The 27,590-nt window shown below is 38.2% G+C and overlaps 2 protein-coding genes across 4 annotated transcripts; one reads left to right on the forward strand and one right to left on the reverse strand.

Moving 5' to 3' along the window:
- Positions 1-238: 238 nt before the first annotated feature.
- Positions 239-21,504, forward strand: LOC113511527 (zinc finger protein 271-like). Of its 3 annotated transcripts, none has more exons than XM_052900558.1 (5): positions 239-614; positions 1,802-1,929; positions 2,704-2,883; positions 5,093-5,154; positions 11,362-12,449. In XM_052900558.1, exons 1-5 carry the CDS (start codon positions 512-514, stop codon positions 12,431-12,433), a joined length of 1,545 nt encoding a protein of 514 aa, XP_052756518.1. In that variant the 5' UTR covers positions 239-511; the 3' UTR covers positions 12,434-12,449. The 3 variants fall into 3 exon arrangements, with proteins under 3 accessions (XP_052756518.1, XP_052756519.1, XP_052756517.1); XM_052900559.1 differs by having other exon boundaries at positions 240-614; positions 10,274-11,488; XM_052900557.1 differs by lacking the exon at positions 11,362-12,449 and adding an exon at positions 13,273-21,504 and having other exon boundaries at positions 246-614.
- On the reverse strand, positions 20,080-27,576 carry LOC113516306 (transmembrane protein 179). The gene is made up of 6 exons (XM_026900754.3): positions 27,314-27,576; positions 25,317-25,457; positions 24,415-24,576; positions 23,770-23,854; positions 22,890-23,107; positions 20,080-21,809 (listed from the first exon to the last, which is right to left on the reverse strand). Exons 1-5 carry the CDS (start codon positions 27,421-27,423, stop codon positions 22,901-22,903), a joined length of 705 nt encoding a protein of 234 aa, XP_026756555.1. The 5' UTR covers positions 27,424-27,576; the 3' UTR covers positions 20,080-21,809; positions 22,890-22,900.
- Positions 27,577-27,590: the final 14 nt, after the last annotated feature.

The raw sequence follows: 27,590 nt of genomic DNA on the forward strand, positions 1-27,590 counted from the left end.
TATATATATATATATATATATATATATATATATATATATATATATATATATATATATATATATAGATAGATAGTGGTACAACATAAATTTATTGTTTTTTCTTTTATAATATTTATTGTTTACTTGGAAATAGTGACATGCATATTTTTTTCCAGGTTCCATTAATATAAATTAAGTGCCAACTCTTATAATGTAGTAATTACTTGGTCTGTGGTGATTGGGAGTGGCATTAAATCATTCCAAACGGAAATCATTATTACGATTTGTAACTAATGATGTAAATGTGAATAAAAATAATAATTTCACTACAATAAATTCAATACAATAAATTCATTATGAATGAATTAAATGTAGCAATAATTTCATGCCTAAATTTGTATAATACCTACTCTGTGTGCAGTATCTCTCCGCATAATAATCTGTGAACATAACAACATATCTATTTGACTATTTACTTGTATAATTCGCTTCTATTCTTATTTTATTTTGAATTTTTTAAACAAGAAGAATAATGGATAACGAGCCTGAACAAATATTTGTACTAAATTCGTCGGAAAATGTACCGCTGGCAACCACACAGAAGGAAACTCCCGCGACGCAAGTTAATTTAGAAGGTATGTGAGCTTGTAAACTATAACAATAAATTACTTTAACACAATTAAATACTGCTTTTATCATCTTTCACAGAGTCATATAATTTATTACAGATATATATTAATGCCTCATTTGTTTTATATTTTATTGTACACAATTATTACATTAAAAAAATATATTAAATAAAGATGTACAACAGTCGAGCTTAACTCTATAAGAGTTTTCTTCCTGCAAACCCTGAGTGGAAAGGAGCATTAATTACCAGCGGGCAGTGTGCGTACATTACGAAGAGGAAACACCATAGTTGTTTCTATTAAGAAATAATAAATATGCTTATCTATATTCAAAGTAACTTATATACTTACATTCTAAATATCATATATATATATATATATATATATATATATATATATATATATATATATCCCTTTCCCCCCTTTTTTAATAATTATTTATTTTTAAGCTTCTATATATTATATATATATCTTCCTAATTATGCCTTAAAACTTACAAGGTCTTAGATACATACCAGTGCTGTAGATAGACCCAAGTTTCAAGTAGGACAAAAGAACTTTTTGTTAGGGCAGAAGTAATAATTAAGTCACTTAGTGGTCTAGCTACAGTCCTGTAACACTGTGAAACATTATATGACACATTTTATGAAAGAAATACTTACTACGATTATAATAATAATAATCACTGAAATCATTCCAATCGTTATGTCGGTGAACAGTCTTATCCCAACCAGTCTGGAACAACATCTCAGACAGTTGGGATTCCGAGGCGGCTCACTCCCGGGAAAGATGCAGAAAGCGGTGCTCTTAGATTCTGTCCGCATTGTACGCCAGTTTCTCTCCCTGGGGCCTTGAACCCTGGCCGACTGTGCTTTTGCTGGGGATTAGTGGCCATCTCCTCTCCTTAAGAGGGGAGATGTGAATTTTCTAAAAATTTAAATAATAGTAATAAACTCCTTATTGCGCACAGTAGAGATGTATACAAGGAGTATTTATACAGAATGTGCATATACACAAGGCGGCCTTATCGCTAAAAGCAATCTCTTACAGACAACCTGCAAGCTCCCAATATTTCAAAATGTACTCTACTCATCTGTTCTCTTTAATAAAAAAAAATGTATAATTGTATTATAAAGAAATTAGTAACATTAGTATTAAATTAAATATAAAAATATATCTTTCTTTGTTTTCAGATGTTTTAGACTTCTCAACAGTTTGCAGAACATGCGCCACTATTACAGAATTTGTGATACCCATTTTCCAAGGCGAAGGGTTACAAAACAACTTGGCAGAGAAAATACACAAATATTTACCCATAAAGGTTAGTATTTATTAAAGAACTTAGATATTTAGCTGGTAAAGAATATCATGTGACATTGTGCTCACCACATGTACAAATTTTTATTGTGCAATAAAGAATAAATATAGTAACATAATAATAATAATTAATAATAATAATGTAATTGTTAATTTTATTTGACGATATTGAATATGTACTTACATTTATTGATTTGATTTGATAATTGTTTGAGCATTGTTTTTTTTTTTTCTTTTTTTTATTATTCTATGATCATAATAATGTCTAAATTAAATTTGTATCCTTATTTAAGGAATAAATTAGATTTGCACGCCTACAATTTTAAGGCAATTAAACAGATGCCAAAAAGTTTTGTCACATGGCCCTTATAATGTCAAATGTGGGTTTAAAGCAAATAAATATTTCATTTCATTTCATTTCAACAATAACTATAGTTGAAATGTTCATAAACTACATTATTAACATCAGTGACTGGGAGGAAAGGGATTGTTAGTAATTGGGTCTAATTTCCCTATTACTATCACCCTATCAGGTTGACCTTCACATGGTTCCTCCTAAAAACTATCATGGTTAATTCTAGTCGAATTCATCACGATAGGCTAACAGTTCTTTCACCTATCACCTGTCACTAGTGCCTCGCCAGCGTATACCATTAGCGCAGACGGCAGTTATTGTTTCATTATGGGGTGATTCATTAAAAAAAAACATCAATGACTGTTACATGTACTATTGTCAGGTAGAAATTATAAGTAGTTTTGCACTTTTTATTGGGAACAGGTATCAGAAGAAGATGAGCTGCCGGTGGTGGTGTGCTACCAGTGCGCCAGCACGCTGCTGGCGTGCCACGAGCTGGCGCAGTGCAGCCGCCACGCGGAGACCGCGCTGCGGGCGCGCCTGCCGCACCTGCCGCGCCGTGCGCCTCCGCCGCCGCCGCCGCCGCCGCTCGCCGTGCAACAGGTGAGTCGTCAGCACCACACCTCGGAACTTTATTACAACACAGGGGGCAAACTAGCATGCGGCTCACCTAATGGTAAATGGCTGGGGACAAAGGTTTGTTAGTAATGGAGAGTTTAGTCTCCATCGCTATCAATATACCTTATCAGGTAGACCTCCATGCGGTTCCCCCTGGAAACCACTGTGACTAATTTATCGTTGAATTCGTCACGATGAGCTAACTGACCTGCCTTTTCATCCTCATCAATTATCTCTCACTGGTGTCCTGCCAGTGTATACCGATAGCGCAGGCGGGGTTACCATTCCATTATCATTCATCAAAAAAAAATTGGTGACTACTGCTGCCAAAGGCATTACAGGTGTATGCCAGCCTTTTAAAAAGGAATATACTCTTTTCTTGAAGGTTATGATCCCGTATTGGTTCAGAAATACTGCTGTTAATTCCAAAAAGTGGTTGTGTATGGAAGAAAGTGCCTTGAAAAACGCTTGCAGGGTTTATCAGTAAAGCTTATTCCCTGTTGTTTGTTTTAATAATTTTTGCATACCGATATTTTAAAGAAAGCTGTAGCTCAAATCATACACAATTTAATATCTAATAAAACTATGTGTTTAATGCAAACAAAAAATCTAAATTCAGTAATTTTCAATAAATAATTTCTCTTCAGAATAATGAAATATTACTGATTGTCAAAACAATTGTCATGTAGTCCTGGCATAGAATGGGCTACCCCTTCCTTTCCCGTGGGTGGCATAAGAGGCGACTAAGGGAACTGAATAGTCGAGGGATGAGCAGCACTGTTCCTCTTCAAACATCACCAAAGCTTAACTTTTTTTTTATACAACTTAGAATGGCAAACAAGCTGACGGCCCACCTGATGTAAAGTGGTAACCGTCGCCTATAGACATGAGCAGTACCATGAACATAACAGAGTATACTGTTTCGCCCATGATACCCCCCATGCGTTGCCATTCTTGAGGAATCAGGTATTATTCCTCTGTACCCTGTAAATTCACGCCATATCCCACCCTTCAAACCGAAACACAGCCATGCAAACACAACTGCTTCACGGTAGAAACACGAATGGGACAGAGGTATCCAAGCAATAGATTTTTGTACAAAGTCTAACTCTGGTAAACTGCAGTTTCCGAGCGTAACAACTACTGGCAAAACACCCCTTAGGGAAAAAAGCCATTGTTCAGCAGCAGACAGTTAATAACTTATATGATGACGACTCATTTTCAAAATAAAATACTACATATCCGGCACGAAGGACCAACGTTTGGCGTATACTGATACCAAAATACGTTATTGAAAATATACAAATATTGTATTTGATTTCCTACAAAACTATTGCTAATGACTTAATGATAATTGACTACACACACATTATTTTAGATGACCATTTGCCCGCTGATGTTGACACAAGATATTTCTTGTATGAATATGAATGAGTAAATGCACCATCGTTTATGTTGCTTGCTCGAACACTAGCCTTTAATCTTCTTAAAAATAAATTATTCACATAAGTATAGACATTTACTTGCGTTTGGTCAACAATCATGGTTATCCAGAATTGACTCCACCTCCTACACCTCACTTTAGTATATTGTAGATACTTACAACACTTTATGTAAACTTTTTTTCTCTTAAAAACACAAAAATGGACAACGACTGTAACAGACTGGTACCCTAGAATAGGCCAAAGAAGACAGGGAAGACCATTGACACGATGGTTTACAGATATAAAAGCAGTAGCAGGTGCACTTTTTTTTTTTTTTTACAACACAGGGGGCAAACGAGCATGCGGCTCACCTGATGGTAAGTGACTACCGCCGCCCATGATCACCCACAACACCAGCGGCATTGCAGGTGTGCTGCCGGCCTTTTAAAAAGGAATATACTCTTTTCTTGAAGGTTATGTTGTCGTATCGGTTCGGAAATACTGCTGCTGGAAGTTGATTCCAAAGAATGGTTGTGCGTGGAAGAAAGTGCCTTGAAAAACGCACGGTGGAAGACCGCCACTCGTACAAGGATAGCCAAATACAGAATAGAATGGAAGACTCTGGAGGAGGCCTTTGTCTTTGGACAAGAGAGGCGTGACAGAACAGTTACTGATTGAATATTAATTACATTGAATTGTTTATTATGTTACTTTTTTAATAAAGGCTTGTATTATTATTATTATTTATGTAAACTTTTTTTCTCTTACAGAATACTGATGTGGAGCCCAGTCAAACAAATGAAAATGTAGAAAAGAATCAACCAGAGACCAAGTGAGTATATAATTTATATTCAATTGTATATTATATAAAAAAAGATATGTAACACTCTCACATTGGGGGGAAGGGATTGTTAGTAATGGGGTCTAATGAAACCCTATTGCTAGCAATACACTATCAGGTCGACCTTCACGTGGTTCCCGTTGGAAACCATCGTGAACAATTCTTGTTGAATTCGTCACAATGGGCTAACTGACCTGCTTCATCCTCACCTATCATCCTTCACTGGTGCCCCGCCAGTGTATACCGATAACGCAGGCGGGGTTACCGTTCCATTATCACCCATTAAAAAAAAACACTTTCACATCATAAAGAGAGCAACAATAAAAGATTACTTATTACGGCAGTTCTAGTCGCAGTAAATGTAGTAATTTAAAACAGTAAAACGGTTATTATTAAATTTAATAAGACAATTACAGATATGTATCAAATAGATGTCGCCACTTGCATGTATTTTGCGTGTCAATTCGGCTAAATATATGTTTATAAAAAAATGTTTATCGAGTTTAGATGAAATGCAAAGTTTGTTATTGGAATGGTTCGCTTCTGTAACGTCACAGCACCTAGTTTAGCAATGGCCAGAGCATGCAATACCGCAGTATATTGGCAATATCCCGATATCGGCACTTGTATTATCGTAATACTGTGAAAATTACAATATGTCCTTTAATTTTTTTTTCTTTTTGAAACATTTACAATAAAACCGACCAAGTACAAGTCGGACTTGTTTAATATATATATGTTTGTAAAATATGCTGGTTCTTGTTGTATATAGATATTATTTATTATTTATATTAATTGTAAAATAAAATTTACCGTCTGTTGACTTGAAGTATATTATGTATTTTTCGTTCTATTTCAATTGTTTTATCAATTTTCTTTTTTATAAAAAACTACAATTGTCAAAGTATATAAAAAGGTTAATTTTGAACAATATATATATATATATATATATATATATATATATATATATATATATATATATATATATATATATATATATATATATATAAATTATAGTAAAATAAATAGTTTACGGTTTTCCGATTTCCCCCTTTACTTGTGCTGTACAACATTGCTTCTTGCCAAATTTCCTGATTCTACTTCAATGGGAAGTAGTACCCTATACGTAGACTTTGATTGCGTTTCAAATGTCAAAATATACGCTATAAGTCTTTTGTTTGTATTGGGTTAAAATTTATAAAAAAAAAAAACAGCTGACAGCTTCATGGAATTGCAGAGTATTTGATTATATTAATATCAGCTTGATACCATCACATTTACCAGAGGGAGACTTTGTACAAAAGTGGATTGCTTGGGTACCTCTGTCCCATTAGTGTTTCTACCGTGAAGCAGTTGTGTTTGCATGGCTGTGTTTCGGTTTGACCCACCCTTCAAAATATGGCGTGAATTTACAGGGTACAGAGGAATAACATCTGAGTCCTCAGGAATGGCAACGCATGGGGGGTATCATGGGCGAAACAGTATACTTTGTTATGTCCATGGTACTGCTCTTGTCTATAGGCGACGATTACCACTTTCCATCAGGTGGGCCGTCAGCTTGTTTGCCATTCTAAGTTGTATAAAAAAAAAAATGTTTCTAAGATAAAGTGTTGAACAGACTGGAACCCTTATAGGATCACTTAGTTATCTGTCTGTCTGTTCTTTTTGAGATACGGGACCATATATAAATAGTTACTGGTAGTAGTGTTTGTTTCTTTGACAGTATGGTAAGATGGCCAGTGCAAGCTTTAACACCAGAGAGACATGACACCATGATCCTCACTCCTCCGGAATGATAATGCATGAGCGTAAAGTGTGTCACTGCATATGCTGTTATATCCATGGTGCTGTTCATATTCATAGGCAATGAATCTTTGCTTCTTTCTTACTTAGGAATTTGCTCTTGTCGGTGCAACTAATTCATGCATTCTCTTCCAGGCCATATCTTTAACCTAGTTTTTTGTTTATCTGTCCCCATGTAGTTATTTCTCTAAGTAATGGATATTACCTAGTAAATACAATAATAATACTGTAGAATAAAAAAATAAACATATTTATATAATTGTTACATGGAATGCTTAGTAAATATTCAAAATAAATCTCTAAATCAGAGGATAATACCTGACTTACAAGACAAATCGGATTTCTTGATTGGATTTGCGATTCCCTTTAATAATTGCAAAATTAGAATATATAATTTTACTGTTGTGGTACTAAAAAATGTTTTTTTTTTATTCAACTTAGAATGGCAAACAAGCTGACGGCCCACCTGATGGAAAGTGGTAACGGTCGCCTACAGACATGAGCAGTACCATGGATATAACAGAGTATACTGTTTCGTTCATGATACCCCCTATGCGTTGTTATTCCTGAGGACTCAGGTGTTATACCTCTGTACCGTGTAAATTTTGCGAAGTTACAGTAATATTGTAACAGTATTGCGTGCTCTATTACGTGGCAAGTATTGTATATATGTATGTGATATTGTTAATGACAGTTCCATATAATAATTACGTTTACGACAATATTTAATCATATTTTGTATGCAAGAGTTTTTAAATGTTCAGGCTACAATAGAACCATGTTTGATATTTAATATCACAATGTTATTACATATTTTTAGGTTATAAAATACATTATGTATACATATATGTATATTATTATTATAAATATATATTACATAGAAATCGAATTACTTTACTGACATACCAATATTGGTATTGGCACAGCCAAAACATCTGCAATTGTTAAAAAAAATATTCAACTTTGTACTGGGTTTTTATAAGATATAGGCAAAGGGAACGGGAGATATCCCGTGTGTGCGGAGCTACGGGAAAGAGCAAGATATTATAATATTTTTATTAATAAATTTTGAAGTCTAAGGTTGCCCATTGTAGCTTTATCATGAAAATTAATTTTCAAATTTCGGCCCTGAACTTCGTCCGTACAATAAAATGAAACACTAACTTTCAGACTTATAAACCATAAAATGTTCATTATCCAATTCAAATTCGCAACTGTTTCGCTAAACAATTATTTTTTCATTACGTACCAAACCAAAATTCTACTATTTTGACAGCACTTATTATTCCAACAACTAGCTGGTTTATGGTCATTACGTACTAAACCAAAATTCTATATTTTGACAGCACTTCTTTCATTATTCCAACAACTAGCTGGTCTATGGTCATTACGTACTAAACCAAAATTCTATATTTTGACAGCACTTCTTTCATTATTCCAACAACTAGCTGGTTTATGGTCATTACGTACCAAACCAAAATTCTATATTTTGACAGCACTTCTTTCATTATTCCAATATCTAGCTGGTCTATGGTCATTACGTACTAAATCAAAATTCTACTATTTTGGCAGCACTTCTTTCATTATTCCAACAACTAGCTGGTTTATGGTCATTACGTACCAAATCAAAATTCTACTATTTTGGCAGCACTTCTTTCATTATTCCAACAACTAGCTGGTTTATGGTCATTACGTACCAAATCAAAATTCTACTATTTTGGCAGCACTTCTTTCATTATTCCAACAACTAGCTGGTTTATGGTCATTACGTACCAAATCAAAATTCTACTATTTTGGCAGCACTTCTTTCATTATTCCAACAACTAGCTGGTTTATGGTCATTACGTACCAAACCAAAATTCTATATTTTGACAGCACTTCTTTCATTATTCCAATATCTAGCTGGTCTATGGTCATTACGTACTAAATCAAAATTCTACTATTTTGGCAGCACTTCTTTCATTATTCCAACAACTAGCTGGTTTATGGTCATTACGTACCAAATCAAAATTCTACTATTTTGGCAGCACTTCTTTCATTATTCCAACAACTAGCTGGTTTATGGTCATTACGTACCAAACCAAAATTCTATATTTTGACAGCACTTCTTTCATTATTCCAATATCTAGCTGGTCTATGGTCATTACGTACTAAATCAAAATTCTACTATTTTGGCAGCACTTCTTTCATTATTCCAACAACTAGCTGGTTTATGGTCATTACGTACCAAATCAAAATTCTACTATTTTGGCAGCACTTCTTTCATTATTCCAACAACTAGCTGGTTTATGGTCATTACGTACCAAATCAAAATTCTACTATTTTGGCAGCACTTCTTTCATTATTCCAACAACTAGCTGGTTTATGGTCATTACGTACCAAATCAAAATTCTACTATTTTGGCAGCACTTCTTTCATTATTCCAACAACTAGCTGGTTTATGGTCATTACGTACCAAATCAAAATTCTACTATTTTGGCAGCACTTCTTTCATTATTGTAACATCTGGTTTATGTATCGTTCGGTTCCTAAATTTCGGAAAAAATCATAGTAGGTTTGGTTACAAATTGGCTGTAGTTATTAACGATGAAACTGTGTTAATATTTATGCTGCAAGTACTTCATATAAGAACATTACAGATTTAAATATTAATGATAAATCAAAATTAATGCAACTTGCATAAGCGACAGTTACGTCTGGTAACTGTAGCGTAAGTGATTGATGTAATTTCATAAAAAAACCATTACAAAGTGGCAACGTATGTAAAGAAGAGAGTGCTGGTGCTGCGGAGTTGTTCACGTCTATAGACGACGATTACCATCTACCATCGTATTATTTATTTATTTATCACAGCAAACCAGGGCTACACTAGTGCCCTATAGATACAGTTTAGGATCACAGACCAAGCCACTAATAGGTTTATATTTTATAGCAACAATTTAGATAAAAGGCACTGCACACAAAGCAACAAAAATAGGCATTACAAAAAAAAAACACGAACAAAAAAATAATGATGGATAAAATAAAAAGTAAAAATTAAATGTAAATATTTGATTAAAATATAGCCTTCTTATCCATACAATAGGTATTCAAACTGACTATGAATGAAAAAAATGCTTACTCAGTTGCTCTCTCGCTGATCGTATATTTTTTGATGGGAAATCTGCTTGTTTATCATTTACAGTAGTATAAATAAATAGCTTAAATAATTTTAACTAACATGTAACCTTATTTTAATGTTCTGTATAGAAAGTTTGTTAGTATAAGCGGGCAGTTTCGTCAAAAACAGTAATATGTACAATTTCAGATCACACACCTCGCTATTATTTTACGAACACGTGAAATCTGTTATGGTCAATTATCTTAACCCCGCCAATGTGGATGAGGACTTGGACATGGAGTGCGTTTGCCAGCTGTGCACTGACCATCCGTCGGCGACTAGCGTACTCAGCTTGACAGAACACCTGCTGACAGCACATGGTGGCGATGTCAAAGATATTCAGTCCGTAGAGAAATTCATTAGAGATAATATTACATTCGTAGAAGTACTAGTTTCGGAAGATTCCGACAGAGATATGGAATCAGACGCGAGAGAAGTGACCGAAAATAAATTGCCGAGCTTCTATTGTCCTTTTTGCGATAACGCTTTCTCGTCCCCGACTCGGCTGATCTTTCACCTGAACCGGCACGTAGAAGTCTGTATAGACAACGCGGTCGTATGTTGCGACGTAACGTATAACAATAAGAAATCGTTCGTAACACATTTACAAGAGAAGCACGTGAGCCGCGCCCCAGATGAGTTCAGGGTGCACAAGTGTCGAAGTTGCGCTTATAGTGCTGAGGACATTGACGCTCTACAGCTACACGTCAACGAGCACCACAGCGATCAAAGGGCCAGCAACAAAATCAGATTTGAACAAAGTTCAAGGAATCAAAAATTTATTCCCGCCGTATGCCCAGAATGCAATAAAACATTTTCCAATAAATATAATATGTTTGTTCACATGAAAAGTCATTCGGATAAAAAGAACACCACCTTTCAGTGCGACAGATGTGACAAGAGTTACAGTAACCAGTGGAATTTAAAGAACCATAAAAAACAGGTACACGACGGCATATTGAACTTCGTTTGCTCCGGTTGTGGAGAGGCGTTCCCGACGCGCTTGGCCCGCGACGTTCACAGCCGAATTCACACAGGAGATAAACCATACAGCTGTACTGTTTGTAAGAAATCTTTTCGGGCCAAAAATACATTAGATCGTCACATGGAAATTCACTTAAATGTAAGAAAATACGAGTGTCACCTCTGCCAGAAGAAGTTCAGAAAGAGGAGTCACCTCAACTACCACTTAAGCACACACAAGAAGACGAAGTAACAGGGGTTGTTTGTTGCAGGTGGCAAGCCTGCTGGAGTAATTTCGCCAGCGGCTCGAGGAACACTGAGCCATATATGAGTGAATTTAGCGAGATCCCCCTCGATATAAAATTTGAAATCAACTCGGATCACGACCGACAGTCCTTCGACGAGGACGACGAGCCCCTTTCGAGCATAGCGGCGACGAGAAAAACCGACCGCTACAACGAGTTCTACCGTGCCCTAGTCAACTTTAGAGATCACTTCGTGGCTGAGCACGGTTCGACGGAATGCAACTATCCAGATTTCACTGACTCGAGCGACTCCGAAGCACCCGACGGGGAGCCAGACGCCGCCGATCTAGACATCGACCGCTTCGACGACCTCACCGAGCGCAACATGCGCAAGGACAGAATGGACGACGAGACGCGGCGCGAGCTCGCGCGGGCCCGCACGAGGATCGACGGCAAAACCTACTACGCGTGCCCGGTCTGCGGCAAGCGCCTGAGCTCGCCGCACACGTACGTTTTCCACAAGCGCATCCACACCGGCGAGCGGCCGTGCGTGTGCCACGTGTGCGGCAAGCAGTTCCGCACACCGAACGGGCTGCAGCGCCACGTGACCGAAACACACGAACGCGTCCGGCGCCACCCGTGCCGCTACTGCCCGAAGAACTTCGCCAACTCGCAGAACCTGAAACAGCACGTGCGCACACATACGGGCGAGCGGCCGTACGCGTGCGCGCAGTGCGGCAAGCGGTTCACGCAGAGCGGCTCGCTGCACGCGCACCGCCACACGCACGCCGCGCACTTTCCGCACGCCTGTCCCGACTGCGGCGCGCGCTTCCGCCTGCGGGCCGGCCTGGCGCGCCACCGCCTGCGGCACAGCGGCGAGCGGCCGCACGCCTGCCGCGCCTGCGGCCGCGCCTACCGCGCGCGCCACGAGCTGGCCGCGCACCTGCTGGCGCACCAGGACGCGCGCCCGCACGCCTGCCGCCTCTGCGGCGCCGCCTTCCGCCAGCGCCGCGCGCTGCGCCACCACGCCGCGCGCCTGCACCCGCCGCCGCCGCCGCCCGTGCCACCCGCGCCACCCGCGCCACCGCTCTACCAGTGACGCCCCTAGCTGGACTCTATGCCCTTGTCGATGTTCGATTAGCCGCTTGTTTCGACGCCCGCGATCGTGGCTGCATGTATAAGTGTTAAGTATAGTGACGGTCGAGTCAGTGTTCGGTTGCGCCCGAAAACCTAGCATCTAGTACATCGACGAATTTGCCTTTGCAGACGAGACGATGTACGACCAATCGAGTCGGATACGGAAATTAAGGTCGAGCAGGCCGCCGCGGACGAGCCCGCGGACCGGCCGGCCGAGGACGCCGAGGAGGACGACGCGATGCCGGTCGCGGTGATCGTGCGCGAGGACGGCAAGCGATACGCGGAGTGCGGCACGTGCCGGAAGGTCGTCTCGGTGGAGTCGTGGCGCCGGCACCGCAGGAACCACCGCGAGGAGCGGCCGCACCGCTGCCACCGCTGCGGGCTCGGCTTCAACGAGAGCGGCAACCTGGCGCGGCACACGCGCGCCGTGCACCAGCAGCGTCGGCCGCACGCGTGCGCACTCTGCGGCCGCGCCTTCTCGCGCAGGAGCCACCTCGAGGACCACGAGAGGTCGCACTCGGCGGCCAGGGAGTTCGTGTGCGACGTGTGCGGCAAGGCGTCCAAGTCGAGCGCGGCGCTGCGCATGCACAGGAAGATCCACGACGTGTGCAAGTACCAGTGCGTCGAGTGCGGCGCGCGGTTCAAGCGGCAGAGCACGCTGCGCGAGCACGCGAGCGTGCACTCGGGCGAGTGCGCGCACCGCTGCCACTGCGGCCGCGTGTTCCGCCTGCGCGCGCAGCTGCTGGCGCACCAGCGCCGCCACCTGGCGCCGCCGCCGCCCTAATGCGCCGCTTGTTGCAGGTCCGGCGCCGCCGCCCGCCGCCCGTGCATCTACTGTCCCGCCCAGTGCTCCGACTCCGTCTACGAGGAGCACCTCGTGGCCGCGCACTCGGACCTACTGTTTCACTGCGAAGAGTGCGACACGTACGTGGACAGGAAGGATTTCATCAGGCACATGTCGCTGCACGCGGTACAGTACTCGAAGATCTACAACACGGGGGCCGGGGCGGAGAAGAAAGCGGAGGTGTCGACGAGGGGCAAGATCGAGGGCTCAGAGTTGAACGGGAGCGGGAGCGCGTCGCCGGGACAGAAGGAGAAGCGGGACGACTTGGCCGAGCGACGAGAGGCGGAGCCTCGCGGCCCCGGGGCCGCGGGCGACGCGCGCGTCGACGAGTTCTCGGACCACAGCGACGCCGAGGACCGGTTCGAGCCTCTCCCCGAGTCCGTGTTCGAGGCGATAGAGGACTCGCAGGACGCGCGGCCCGCGGCGCCGGCCCCCGCGCCCGCGAAGAAGGTGCGCACGTGCCCGATCTGCTCGAAGACGTACACGGCGTCGTCGAGCTACTTCTACCACATGAAGTACTTCCACCGCGGCAGCCGCGAGCACGAGTGCGGCGAGTGCGGGCGGCGGTTCGGCACGCGCGGCGCGCTGGCGCAGCACGCGCCGCTGCACACGGGCGAGCGCCGCTTCGCGTGCGCGCGCTGCGGCAAGCGCTTCCGCTCCAACGCGGCGCTGTACGCGCACGCGCGCACGCACGCGGCGGCGGCGGCGGCGGGCGGCGCGCGGCGCTGGGCGTGCGGCGAGTGCGGGCGCGCGTTCCGCTGGCGCGGCGCGCTGGCGCGGCACGCGCGGCGGCACGGCGGCGCGGCGGCGCGGCGCCACGCGTGCGGCGCGCCGGGCTGCGCGCGGCGCTTCGCGGCGCGCTACGAGCTGCTGCGCCACGCGCGCACGCACGCGCCCGCCGCGCTGCCCTGCGCGCACTGCGCCGCCACCTTCGCGCAGCCGCGCTACCTGCGCCACCACCTGCGCCGCAAGCACGCGCACCTCGCCGCCGTGCCGCCGCCGCCGCCGCCGCCGCCGCCGCCGCCCCCGCCGCCTTCTCTAAGCTGTGACTAATTCTAGTTTTAAGTTATTTATTTCCTTTTGTCTATTGCTTTAATTGTTTGCGAGTGGTATTTTTCTTACATATAAAGTAATAAAATAAAAATGTACTGTTACTCCTCAGCAAGTAAATATTTTACCGTGAACGAGTGAATCTATTGAAATATTTATTTACGTGAATAAACTCATACCTGCGTATTAAGTAAAGTACATTGTACGTCGTCGCTCCCTGCTGACACACCGAACACAAATATCTTTGTTACACTGTGTGCCATAGTAAATAATTACATTATCGTCGCTCTTCAGATCTTTTACTATTTATTCAAAGTCAATACAGCACCCTCTTACCTTCGATTGTATTCTTCATCATTAAATAAATTAATTAAAACAATAATATTTTAGAATATCTCCACACAGATGCTTCGAAAAAAGCGGGTCAACTTTTTCATACGATTGTGTACACGACAGTGTTACCAGATTAGAAATTATTATTTTAGATTAAAATAAATAAGTAAAGGTCTTAACTTAAAATATTATTAGGAATAAATAATACTTTATAACATTTAACTTTATTTATTTATTTATAATAATGCGTAGACAAACTGATTCAGCTCATGGCGGTAAGATTCTAATACGTGTATAACATTACGTTGCTGTCTGTTTGTATTTCATTATATTTCACAATAAAATATTATTTCTTTATATTATGACATAACATCATAGATTAAATAAATAGATAGATAATTTATTTGTATTATTTACAACGCACAAATAACATTAGATATTGGTCCATACTTAAAAAAGAAATAAAACAAAACATATACAAAAAAAATTACACGATTATAACAAAAAAAAAAAAAATAGAGAAAGAAGTATGAAATTTTCGGAAAAGAATTTTTCATTGCATTGGTTTTCAGTTCAGAACCATTATTCTAAATTCAGACCATGTTTGAATTCAGAATAGTTCAGTTAGAATCAGTTTCAGTCTTTGCCAAGCTGACTGAATGAATGATATGAATTCGTCTACATATGCACACTGTATTACATATACAGTGTGTATATGTAGTCGAATTCTCTTTTTGAAATTACTTGAGAATGGTGGCTGTTTTGTTAATAATTCAAGTAATTGTCTCGTAATAGTGTACTTTAATTTGAATAACATTAAATAGTTTTGTTTGTTTGTATTAAGAACTCTGTATTAATATATAATTAATATGTATTAATATGTAATTTAAGACTTTACTGTACAATTAAGTGTCGCAAACTTACATAAAATAGTTTGCATATTACTCAATAATATCTCTGTGTACATACATACGTATATATTATATTATGTAAGAAAATAGCACAAAATACAAATAATAATAAAAATAAATTTATTGTTATTAAAAAAAATCCACCTCATTACGAAAATTTTAATTTAATTGTAGGGATTTTTTCGGATACTTGCAACACTAAAAAATGGCGCGAATTTAAAAAAATAAAGTTATAATTGTATTCATGATTAAAATGGAAGATACCAGTTATAAGTGATGTCTTTATTAGTTCTTTTTTTTTTTTCGTTTTATAATTATTACTCCATTTTATTGCGTAATAACTAGTTTTAATTAAATATAGACACATCAAAATACGTTGTAAGTATAACAATAGTAATAAAAACGTTTTGATAATTAGCTGACAAAAAGTTGACCCGTTTTTAAAGCTCGAGGCCCTATCTATATAATCTAAGTTTAATACTTAATATAACAGTAAAACTACGATTACAATCATAGAATTTACAATAATAGTAACATTCTATAAAATAATACGCGAATTTTACTGACAAATCTACTAGTGATTTGCATTTGATATTCTGTAAATAAAAATGGAACACAATGCTGTTTCTTAAAAGTAACATCGTATTGAATTGGTATAAATGTACTAACCATCCTTAGAAACTCACTTTCGTTTTCAAAACTCCTTTCACTTGACAATCGAAACTTGTAGAATATAGAAAATACATAACGTGAATATTTAAGTTAAATGATACTGAAAACGAAATTTACTGTGACTTCAATACAAATTTCTACAGAATAATATTGTAGATTAATTGATTTATATAATTTTGGATTACAAACGGTAGTTTCCATCTTGATTTAGTCATCGAAAATTCATCTAATAGCAGTGTGACCATTTGTGACAGATTTCTGCCATTTTTATTTTTAAAAAAGATGTGTTAAAATTTTTACTCGGTTAGTTTCATGGGCTTCTAGAATGACGTACACACTGCTTTGAATTGTTTTTTATTACAAAATTCTAATAACAGCGGTAGCCATGTTAAAAAATGTCCCTCTGTGAACCTAATCATTGAGATAGCGTTTTGGCGCGCGAGAGACGCGGCGCGGTCTCTGATTGGCCTACGCGACGCATGCGCCTAGAGTTACTTTTTCGGGCACGCGAGTTTCGCGGAGTTTGGCACGAATCTGCCACAGACAAAATTTAGGAGCGAAATTTGGCAAAATGGCAGCAATCTGTCACAAATAGTCACACTGTCTAATAGTAAATCTTTAATGTAATAATAAATCAAGTACGATTTTGTTTTGCGTTAAAATTTTATGTAATAATAAATGTTTAATGTAATAGTATATAGGAAATTACATTCATTAATAAAATAAATACTTTTTTTTTTATTTTGGACTACGAATAAATGTAATTTTGATCTCAATTGTACTCTATTGATGTTTTATGTAACAGTAAATAGGATATAACGAATTCATTCTAAAATAAAATCAACTACTAACATATTAATTGATTGGTTTTATTTTGGAATTGCAAATGATTGTATTTCTGATATCGATTCAATCATCGATGTGTAACTAAGTGTTAACAGGTAATAACAATAATTAATTGTGCTAAGAATAGATTAAAAAACACGTTTTCGATGCGATGTCGCATTGTGAACCTGGCTGTAATACACGAAACCATCACATGTTTTTTTTTTTGTTTACTTTCAATGCTCGTAATATTTTTTATGTTACAATATTTTGTAAAAGGACAGGTCCGTTTGACTATAGAACTGACATATTTATACTCACTTACGTACTCAAAGACATAACCTATATCTATCACCAGCGGATACAAATACAGGATCCAAAAAAAGTAGCAATATAGTACAGTGCATGAGATTTCAACAGTACGGTCATAGTAAAAACAATTACATGAGACCCTTTCGATGCGTTAAATGTGCCGGACCTCTCAAAACTACATATTGGAATATCGGGAAAAATGTTCCAGCTCTACGTGCGCTTTGTTCAGGGCAACATCCAGTTAATTACAAAGGATGTCAAGTTTACAAAGAAATAAGAGCAAGAAAGATGAAAAAAACACTCAAGAGATCGCAAAATCCTAATAAACTAATTGACATAACAAATAATAAATCGGAATACCCACCATTACGTAAAATAAACAAGAAACATGATCCAAAAGAAGAAGTTTATATGAAAGAGACCCAGAATAAAATAATACCTGCATACAGCGAGATAGTAAATAAAATAGAAACTAATTTTAAAGTGAACACACGAAAAGATCAAAAAACAAGAACAGATGACTCTATCTAAGTCACAGAGAAACAACCGTACCGACTGTGAAGGTAACGCAAGTAAAATAAATTCACATGAAACTACCACCTTACATAGAATCGAAGAGCTATTCTTGAAAGAGTCAGAAAAAGTCGACCGTATCTTAGAAATCATGACTTCACTGATGAATCTTGTCACAAAGCTAATCAGTAAGAATGTCTAAAATGGATTTAAAAATAGCAACATGGAACATAAACGGCTTACTAGATGATGCGACATTTTATATAACCAACCTAATACAAGAAGCATGGCGTTCATCCCTAGACCTGGAGGAAAAAGATCAGGCACCGTATATAACAGTAGAGATACGGGAAAAAATTTGTGAAAAAAGAAGACTACGTAAAAAGTGGCACCAAAATAGGAATATGTTTGATAAAAAAGCCTATAATAGATCAGCGAAAGAACTTACGTTGATGATTGATTTGCATGTGAACAATAACAAGGATAACAAGCTTAAAAGATTATCTTCCACAAAAAAGGATAATTATTCATTGTGGAAAGTGACGAAAAATTTTAAAAGACCAATTCAACACATACCACCACTTAAAACAAAAGCTAATACGTGGGCCCAAACAGATGGAGAAAAGGTTCAATTATTTGCTGAACACTTAAGGGAAGTCTTCACTGCAAACCAGTCAGATATGATAGGATTTAAGGAAGAAATAGATAGGCTCTTGAATAGTGATCAACAACTTTCTCCTATGTTGAAACGTGTCACACCTAGGGAAACAGCGGGATATATGCGCTATCTAAAAAATAAAAAAGCACCAGGCTAACTTGATAACAGGAGAAGTGCTCAAAAAACTGCCCAGAAAGGCTGTGGTATTCTTGACTATGATATTTAACGCTATCTTTAGATTGTATTACTATCCTGCGCTCTGGAAAGTGTCACAGATGTGCATGGTTCGGAAACCCGAAAAAAGTCCCAATGAAGTTACATCATATAGACCAATAAGTCTCTTGCCTACAATGTCAAGTCTTTGAAAAAATATTACTTAATAGATTGAGACCAGTCCTAAATGAGAACAAAATCATACCTAATCATCGGTTTGTATTTAAAGAAAAACACTCAAAAATTGAACAGATGTATAGAGTTATACAAAAAGTGAGAGAATCGTTTGAAAAAATAGATTATTGCTCTGCTGTAATCCTCGATATAAAAGAAGCTTTTGACAAAGTATGGCACAAGGGGTTGTTATATAAACTTAAAACACAACTACCTAATTCATTTTATATGATTTTGAAGTCTTATCTTGCAGATAGAATATTCCAAGTTAAATCTGGTGAAGCTTATTCAAAATTCTACAATTTATGTGCGTCGGGCCCGCAAGGGTCCGTTCTTGGACCTGTACTATATTCTATATATACGGCGGACTTACCTGTGACAAACGATATAACAATAGCACTTACGCTGATGACAACATGCTTGGCAAGTGACACAGACGCCCATGTGGCATCACAGAAAGTTCAAGCACAATTAGATCAAGTTGGTTATAAATGGCGAATAAAATGCAGTACAGAGAAATCCCACCACATTATATTCACATTAAGAAAGGGAGATGCAACACCGGTGCAAATGAAGGGACAAAAACTACCAAAAGTAACAAGTGTTAAATATCTGGGAATGCATCTCTGCTTGCTCAGTAGCCAGACATTGAAATTTTTATTTATTTTAAACGCCTACTTGAGATTGAGACTCAGAATATTGCAACCGGCTTCTCTTTCCGCACCGTTAAAAATTTTTAAAGTTTGTTAGTAGGGGATTTTTACACCCTAACTGAAAATGTACCGAACGGTCCTGTCTGTAGAGGTGAAATTGTCTATCGTGCAGGTCGTATATATATATATAATTTTATTGTCAACTTCATTTTTTTAGTCACTAGAACCAAATACTGTTTTATTACAATTTATTATATACTAATATTAAATACTTGTGATTCATGTGAACGAAAATTATGCGGTATGTCATTCCCAATGTCACATTCAAAGACTGATTTATGTACGAATGCACAGCGCCGTACAAACATTGTCAAACATTCAATTGTATGAGACTTTATTTTGTATTTTTCCCCTAAATCATATCTTTGGTGTTAATAAATAAGCCACTGGTTGTACATATATTTCTTTTATTTCCTCTTATTAAATGTATAACATAATAATTACATCATACTAGTTCTGATTGGAATTCAAGTATATACAAATACAAAACAATAAACTCTTTAAACGTAACAATTTTAACACGTCGACAACCCTGTAGTGAGTTGTTATATTTTGCATGTTGTAGTATGGTAGAAGAGGCAAAATGCTGGGCCATCTTATACGACATGACGATTTTTTAAAGAGCAAAGTGGACACTGGTGCCTTGCCAGTGTATACCATTAGCGGAGGCGGGCCATACCATTGCATTATCATCCATTAAAAAAAAACCCTCCAAATTCAAGTCTGAGCCTTCTCGCACTGAGAGTGTAATATTAACCGACTAGTAAATTTACATCGGTGGATTATACATGGCCAATCCTATAATGATATAGTCAAGTGTTACACCTTCTCCCCCCCCCCCCCCTTTGCTCTGCTGAAAACTACTCCAATATTAAACAAATTTTCCTGTTTATCAGTAATATTGTTTACCAAATAAGAAGAAAAACTTTCACTACAGAGTTATCGGCGTACTGTAATCACATGTGGCAACATGTACTTAGCATATACATTGACGAGTGTACTGCAAATGGCAACAGCGACTTTGTACGGTCTGCTATCATCCGACAATTGATATAATTTTGTTGTACTAAAATGCTGAGTTATGAGATCAAATATACATTTAAATATTAAATTACTTTTTTTTTATATATATATTGTTAACTCTTGCTATATATTTACGTCTAGTACTTCACCAACGTTCTACAATGCCGAAGGAAAGTAGATTTTTAGTTACTTAACCATTTCATAAAAGGTCAAATTTTAACTATTAAAATATTCTATTTTTTTTTTTTTTTTTTTGCATTAAATATTCAGTTCGGAACAAAACATACTTAAAACATGTGTAGGTCCTAGTCCATACAAATAAAAAAATAGCAATAGAATTAATATAAAGTTATAAATTCATCTTGCTCACTCAGCACGCACGGTGATTAAATGCAAGTGATATCAAGCCGTTCTTTTTACAAATCTGACGTGACGTGACGTGCGTAGAGGTGTTCTTTTTTTAAATATTTTACTAAATTAAATTTTATTTTCAAGTAATATCACTGGTTGATTAAAATACTACATTTTTTTTTTCTAGTAAACTGGGTACGAAATATATTCCGCGGATTCTTGCAATACGTATTTATATTTTATACATGGTTTGATATGAAAATATCAGCCATTCTAAACCGTCTGCATTTAATTACAGTGTATGCTGTGTCTTAACCCTTAAATACCTGAAGTTTTAAATTTGATACCGGGGTTTGCATTGTTTCATTGTTAAATAAATTTAAATATTTTGATTACCGTAATGCCTAAAGTGTCAAAAATTATACCAAATGTTTTTTTTTTTCAAAATAAATATATAAAAATATTGTTTTGATTTTTTTACTATTTTTCCCCATTAGTAAACACAGTAAAGGATACACTTATATATTTTTTAATTTAATTTAAAAAATCAGGCTTTTAAAGGTTAAATTAATTTGAAATGTTGTTTTACAAATGGGTGTTGCATTTAAATATTGATAAGCTATAACTAGATGAGTACATATAATACAATAATATCACATTCATTCCGCAATCAGTTCTTGACGCACTTCTGGGGCCTTGACGCGCCCCCTCGCATGTAGTTCACTTTTATTCACAGGTTACAATGTCTGAAAATAACAGATTTTATTTTTTAAAACAATAACTCAACTTTGAAAACATAATTGTGTGTTGTTGTGATTTTGTTATTGTCATGTTTAGTTAGAATGTGCAGGGCAGTCAAAGAGTCGATTGTAAAATAAGTTTTTGATAATTTATACTGAAATATTTTTTTTTCAAACATGCTTGGAAATGTGAGAATTGTTGTGACAATCTTCTTAGAGATAAATCAAAATTGCCGTACTGGCCAGATACATGCGGGCAGCGGCCGGCAAAAGTTATATGAAAATCCATATTTGTCGTGTTTTGCGGCCAGATAAATTACTATGTAAACACATATCTGTCCTGTAATTTAAAAATGGAATGACTTTTTACTCTGAAACATGGCTACTAAGGAGGTAACTAATAAAAGGTTTTATTTAAATTTCGAACTGTCTTGCAAATAGAAAGCTGTTTATTAAAAAAAAAACAAAGGAACATTATGGCGCGTGAAAAATATTATAGTTCGTTATTCGTCATTGAACTTGAAAAGTAAAATTGTGTTTTTGTTTTCGTTTTGTTGTCCGCGCGTTGTTTGAGAAAAGTACTATACAAGCCTTGGCCACAACTAGGCATTGATGGACTCACATGCTCCATCAATGCCTCAGTTGGTGGCCGCTGCAGTAATGTACTATTATACTATCAGCATGTCGCATAGAAAACTCTTACTTCTAATTAAATCAGACATATCAATTAGTTTCAATTATTAAAATCTATCACATGGCTTAGAGTATATGACGTGCCCATATTCAGAAATTGATGTCTCCAATTTTTCAGTAGAAATTTACGAGTCTATAGACATTAGTACATTTTTCTACAAAACTGTAGACTTAAATGGGGAAAGAGCCATAACTAGTGTCTCTATATTAGCACTTGTTACATTACCCAGCCATACCCCAAAAATTAATTTTGAACTTTCAATACTGTCCCACAAAAATAATCTATTACAAACGTGACAAAATTAAATGGACTAACCTGTTCGATCTAAACCGGTTTAAAATTGGTGAATAGAGAACGTGCTCTTTGAAAATGCAAATACTTGTAATACAAACCATGGGTGGGCTTACGAGGCGGGTCGCGGCGGCGTGCTGCGGCCCTCGGCGTCGGCGTCGGCGGCGAGCGCGGGCGCGGCGTCGCCCTCGTTGACGAGCCGCTGCCGCTCGCGGTACATGGACACCTGGATGTTCTCGAGCTGGTGGTAGCGGCACACCTTCAGCGTCGAGAACACCGCCAGCCCCACCCACGTCGCGAACGCGCCCCACGCGCCGAACTGCGCTCGCAAACAAATATGTTTATTAAAATACTTATAATTATACATTATATTTTAAACCTGCAACATCTTTATGAGAACCGTAATAGATTAAAATAAAAAAAAAGTCCATGTTCTTTGTCCCAAGTACTATATGTATATACCAAATTTCATAACAATTGATTGAGCTGTGTTATTACTGGGTAATATGAACCCCACTCCATCCAAAAGTTGCCTGGAAGAGATCGCTTTTAGCGATAAAGTCGCCCATTGTTTTCTCACTGTGATCATTTCTTGTAATTTTTTGTTGTCTATAATAAGTTTACTATTATAATCTTTTGGAAGAAACAATAAAGAGTATCTATCTATTTATCTATAGTACTGCCATGTGGTCCTAGCATAGACTAAGGGAGCTTAACGGTACAGGGATGGGCAGCAGCATCCGTTTTAAAACATCACCAAAGCGTAACTGTGGTTCGCAAAACGCCTGCCAAGCATTTCAATTACTGGCAAACTCCCCCTTCCCCCCCCCCCCCCCTTATGGGGGAGGCCTATGTTCAGCAGTTAACGGATGATAAGATAATAATGATGAATTATAAAAACAATAAAACGATGCCTGTGTAAACATCATAGGTAGGTATCATAAAAATATATCAACAAGATAGCTATAAAAATATGTATACCTGTGCTGTGCCTATTTCCACATAGAATCCATTTGTGGATATATTGTCCTTGCTGTCTATGTTCTGACCAGCTGCATCCTCGCAACTGAAACATCATGTTATTCGTCATAAAATGAGCAGAAGTCTGGCAAAATGTCATTTACAAGCAGGAAGGTCAGAAAATCTGACATCAACATTTTATTCTATTTTTTTTTATACAACTTAGAATGACAAACAAGCTGACGGTCCACCTGATGGAAAGTGGTAACCATCGCCTATAGACATGAGCAGTGTCATGGACATAACAGAGTATACTGTTTCGTCCATGATACCCCCCATACATTGCCATTCCTGAGGACTCAGATGTTATTCCTCTGTACCCAGTAAATTCACGCCATATCCCACCCTTCAAACCGAAACACAGCCATGCAAGCACAACTGCTCATAGATATAAAAATAGAATTTATTTACAGAAATAACAAAACAATCCTCTTTTGTCATCACAAATTATATTTAAAAAGCAAAAAAAGCTTTTATTTCCAACTACTAGCATACATACATCCTCACAAACTTTAGCATTTATATATACAGAGATGAATTTGCATGGCTCATGTAGTAGTTAGCTGTATTTCATCTTATAGGGAGAGATTTGATCACTGCACATACCTTGGGAAGCGCTCCACAATGTTCTGGCACCAGGTCATGAAGCCGAGGGTGACCATCACAGCAGCGGCCACTGTGAGGCCACACAGTATCACGCAGCCGACTGCCTCTATGAACGCTGAGAGGAAGGAACTGTCCAAGCCCTTATACATGAACATTGATAACCTGGAAATTTGTAAACATAGGCTATAATTTTGAGTAACAAGATTCTTACATGTATAAATGTGTATGTAAATCTACAACTGCATCTCTCAAGAGAGGAAAGTTTGAATTTTTTTTTAATGGGTGATAATAGAATGGTTACCCGCTTGCATTATCGGTATACACTGGTGGGGCACCAGTGAGATATGTTAAGTGAGATTGAAGCAGGTCAGTTAGCCCCTCCTGACGAATTCAACATAAATTGTTCACGATGGTTTCCAGGAGGAACCATGTGGAGGTCGATCTAAGTGGGTATATTGCTAGCAATGGGGCTGGCAAACTCAATTGCTAACAATCCCTTCCCCCCTCCCAGAGTGTGCATAAGTATGCATATTTTATTATTATACATTATATATATATATATATATATATATTTATTTATTTACAGAAACACCAACAGTATATTGCATTATAACATACACAAATAAACATTAAATATCATACAATATGACTATTAAAGGTATTTACAGCATTTAATTTTACAAAATTACATACTCAGTATCAAACAAAATAAAAAAAAATTACGGCAATACTAAACTACAAATATTTTAAGTTACATTATATTATTGATGTCTTTTAAATGAGTTTCTATTTTAAAATCAATTTTATTACAACAAATTAATATACTAGTATTTAAAAATAGAAAAGATGGAAGTATTGATACAAACAACTATATAAAAGAGACTCTTTGGGATAATAGTTACCTGTAAATCTGCACCAAGCAAATAATAAACATGAGCACTCCGACTACAATAATATAATCACAGTACGCTCGTGATGCCCACTTCACTAACAGCTGGCCGTCCTCCTGCCAGTCTCCTCTTGAAAACAACAGGCAGTGACCGCTGCAAACATACTCTAATAACAGAACTGCACTGATTTATAGGCATCTTTTTTTCTTTATATATATATATATATATATATATATATATATATATATATATATATATATATAAAGAAAAAACAGCTAAACTATTCTAACTGTGGTTTATCTCACTTTTTTATTTATCTACTTCATTTAACAAAGCTCAGAAATTCCCTTTGAAGATTGGCTAAAAATTAGTTAATATTATAAAATCAGTCTTGTAAAGTATGGCATATAATAATAATAAGTTTTATCAGTTACATAAATGTACATGAAATATGATAAAAATAAAGTACAATACACATTTATTTACATTTTTTTCCTTATCAACAGCCATAGAATTTTACAATTTTATTTTACATTTAACAATATCCTCAATGAAATAATTGCACTAAAACATAATTGTATATAAAACCAGAATAGTAGAAAGACTTATGTATTTTTTTAATTGATGATAATGGTATGGTAACCTGCTTGCCAAGTGTGGTGACTACTGTCAGCACTCTCCCTATAGAAAAAGCCTATACGAGGTCTGTCCGGAAAGTTCGTATAAAAGTGTTCTGGAATGCGAGAAAGAGGAGTGGGGAGGCCAGGTAAGCGCAGGACCCCTTCCTTATGTCCCTAACAATGCTTCAGTTCTGGTCTGACCGCCGTGCGGTGCGAACTGGCTTGTCACGCCATCTGTGAAGTTACCTCTTAACGAAACCCCGTCGGCATGGAGCCCGCTTCCGTTGAAGAGCAGCGCGTCGTAATCAAGTTTCTCTCGAAACTCGGCAAGAATGGCCGTGAAATTTTTACCGATCTCAGAACAGTTTATGGGGATGATGCTGTGAAGGAACCAACCGTCCACAAGTGGCTAAAAAGATTCAGAGAGGGCCGAGAAAGAGTTCGATGTTCGGGGGATTGTCCATCAAGAATTCGTCCCTCCAGGCCAGACAGTTGATGGAAAATTCTACGTCGATGTGCTCAGACGCCTCAAAGCTCGTGTGGCACGAGTTCGTCCAGAATTGGCGCGAGAGGGGCGTTGGATTCTTCACCACGACAATGCCCCTGCCCACACCTCTCTTGTTGTCCGTGAGTTTTTGAGTAAAAATTCCATTACGGTGACCGAACACCCCCCCTATTCGCCGGATTTGGCCCCGTGTGACTTCTTCTTGTTCCCAAAAACCAAATTGGTACTTCGGGGGCGGCATTTGGGGGACATAAATGAGATAAAAAAAGCTACGACGGGGCAGCTGAGAAACCTACAACCAGAGGACTTTCAAGGAGCCTTCTCACAGTGGAAACGGCGTTGGCACAAGTGCATTATGTCACAGGGGGAGTACTTTGAAGGGGATAAAATTGATTTACCTGAATAATTGTAAAATAAAATTTTTAAAAAACTTTTATACGTACTTTCCGGACAAACCTCGTATTCAGCCGTAAACGGTTAATAGCTGATATAATAAAAAAAAAATGGCTTTGTACCAATAGCACACATGGAGTCGTTATCGGTATACACTGGTGGGGCCAGTGAGTCAGAGAGGAATGATAAGTGACGATGAAAACAGATCAATTGACCCATGATTGTAAAAACATAAGGAATTAATCACGTTAGTTTCCACGGGAAACCACGAGGAAGTCGAACTTACAAGGTATATTGCTAGCAATAGGGCGGCTAGTCCCTATTACTAACAATCCTTTTCCCCCAAGTATGTATTGTTGTGTGATAAAATTCTCACGAATACATATACACAGATACTCTACACCCACATTTTCAGCAATGATGACCCTTCCATTATCATCCATTAAAAAAAAAACATATTTTTTCATGCAACAGATAGGCGTGCTACATACCTAAATTCATCCTGATGCATACTCAGCGGTACAATAATACAAAGAGACAGGATGAAACCAATCACATATCCTGCTATCTGACTCAACAAGAGCACATTAGTTAACGCCATGTTTAAAATACGCCCGAAAGTCTAAATACAAATAGACTTTTCAAAAGTACGAGTGTAAAAATAAGTTTTGTAATTAATAGACCTATTCCAATCTAAACAAATTTCAATTGAATAAATAAAAACCAAACAAAATGGACAGATATTATAGTGATTGACATTTACTCAAT

This window comes from Galleria mellonella, unplaced genomic scaffold (genome assembly GCF_026898425.1).
Source record: "Galleria mellonella isolate WM207_F2 unplaced genomic scaffold, CSIRO_AGI_GalMel_v1 utg65, whole genome shotgun sequence".
Taxonomy (NCBI): Eukaryota; Metazoa; Arthropoda; class Insecta; order Lepidoptera; family Pyralidae; genus Galleria; species Galleria mellonella.

What these genes read in the sequence shown, in the direction of transcription:
- LOC113516306 (XM_026900754.3), bottom strand. Translation starts at nt 27,423, where the DNA reads ATGGCGTTAACTAATGTGCTCTTGTTGAGTCAGATAGCAGGATATGTG. An exon ending in ATGCATCAGGATGAATTTAG is followed by an intron (nt 25,458 to 27,313) that starts GTATGTAGCACG and finishes GTATGTTTGCAG; the next exon opens with CGGTCACTGCCTGTTGTTTT. An exon ending in TGGAAATAGGCACAGCACAG is followed by an intron (nt 23,108 to 23,769) that starts GTATACATATTT and finishes TTGCGAGCGCAG; the next exon opens with TTCGGCGCGTGGGGCGCGTT.
- LOC113511527 (XM_052900557.1), top strand. Translation starts at nt 512, where the DNA reads ATGGATAACGAGCCTGAACAAATATTTGTACTAAATTCGTCGGAAAAT. An exon ending in GACGCAAGTTAATTTAGAAG is followed by an intron (nt 615 to 1,801) that starts GTATGTGAGCTT and finishes CTTTGTTTTCAG; the next exon opens with ATGTTTTAGACTTCTCAACA. An exon ending in ACAAATATTTACCCATAAAG is followed by an intron (nt 1,930 to 2,703) that starts GTTAGTATTTAT and finishes TATTGGGAACAG; the next exon opens with GTATCAGAAGAAGATGAGCT.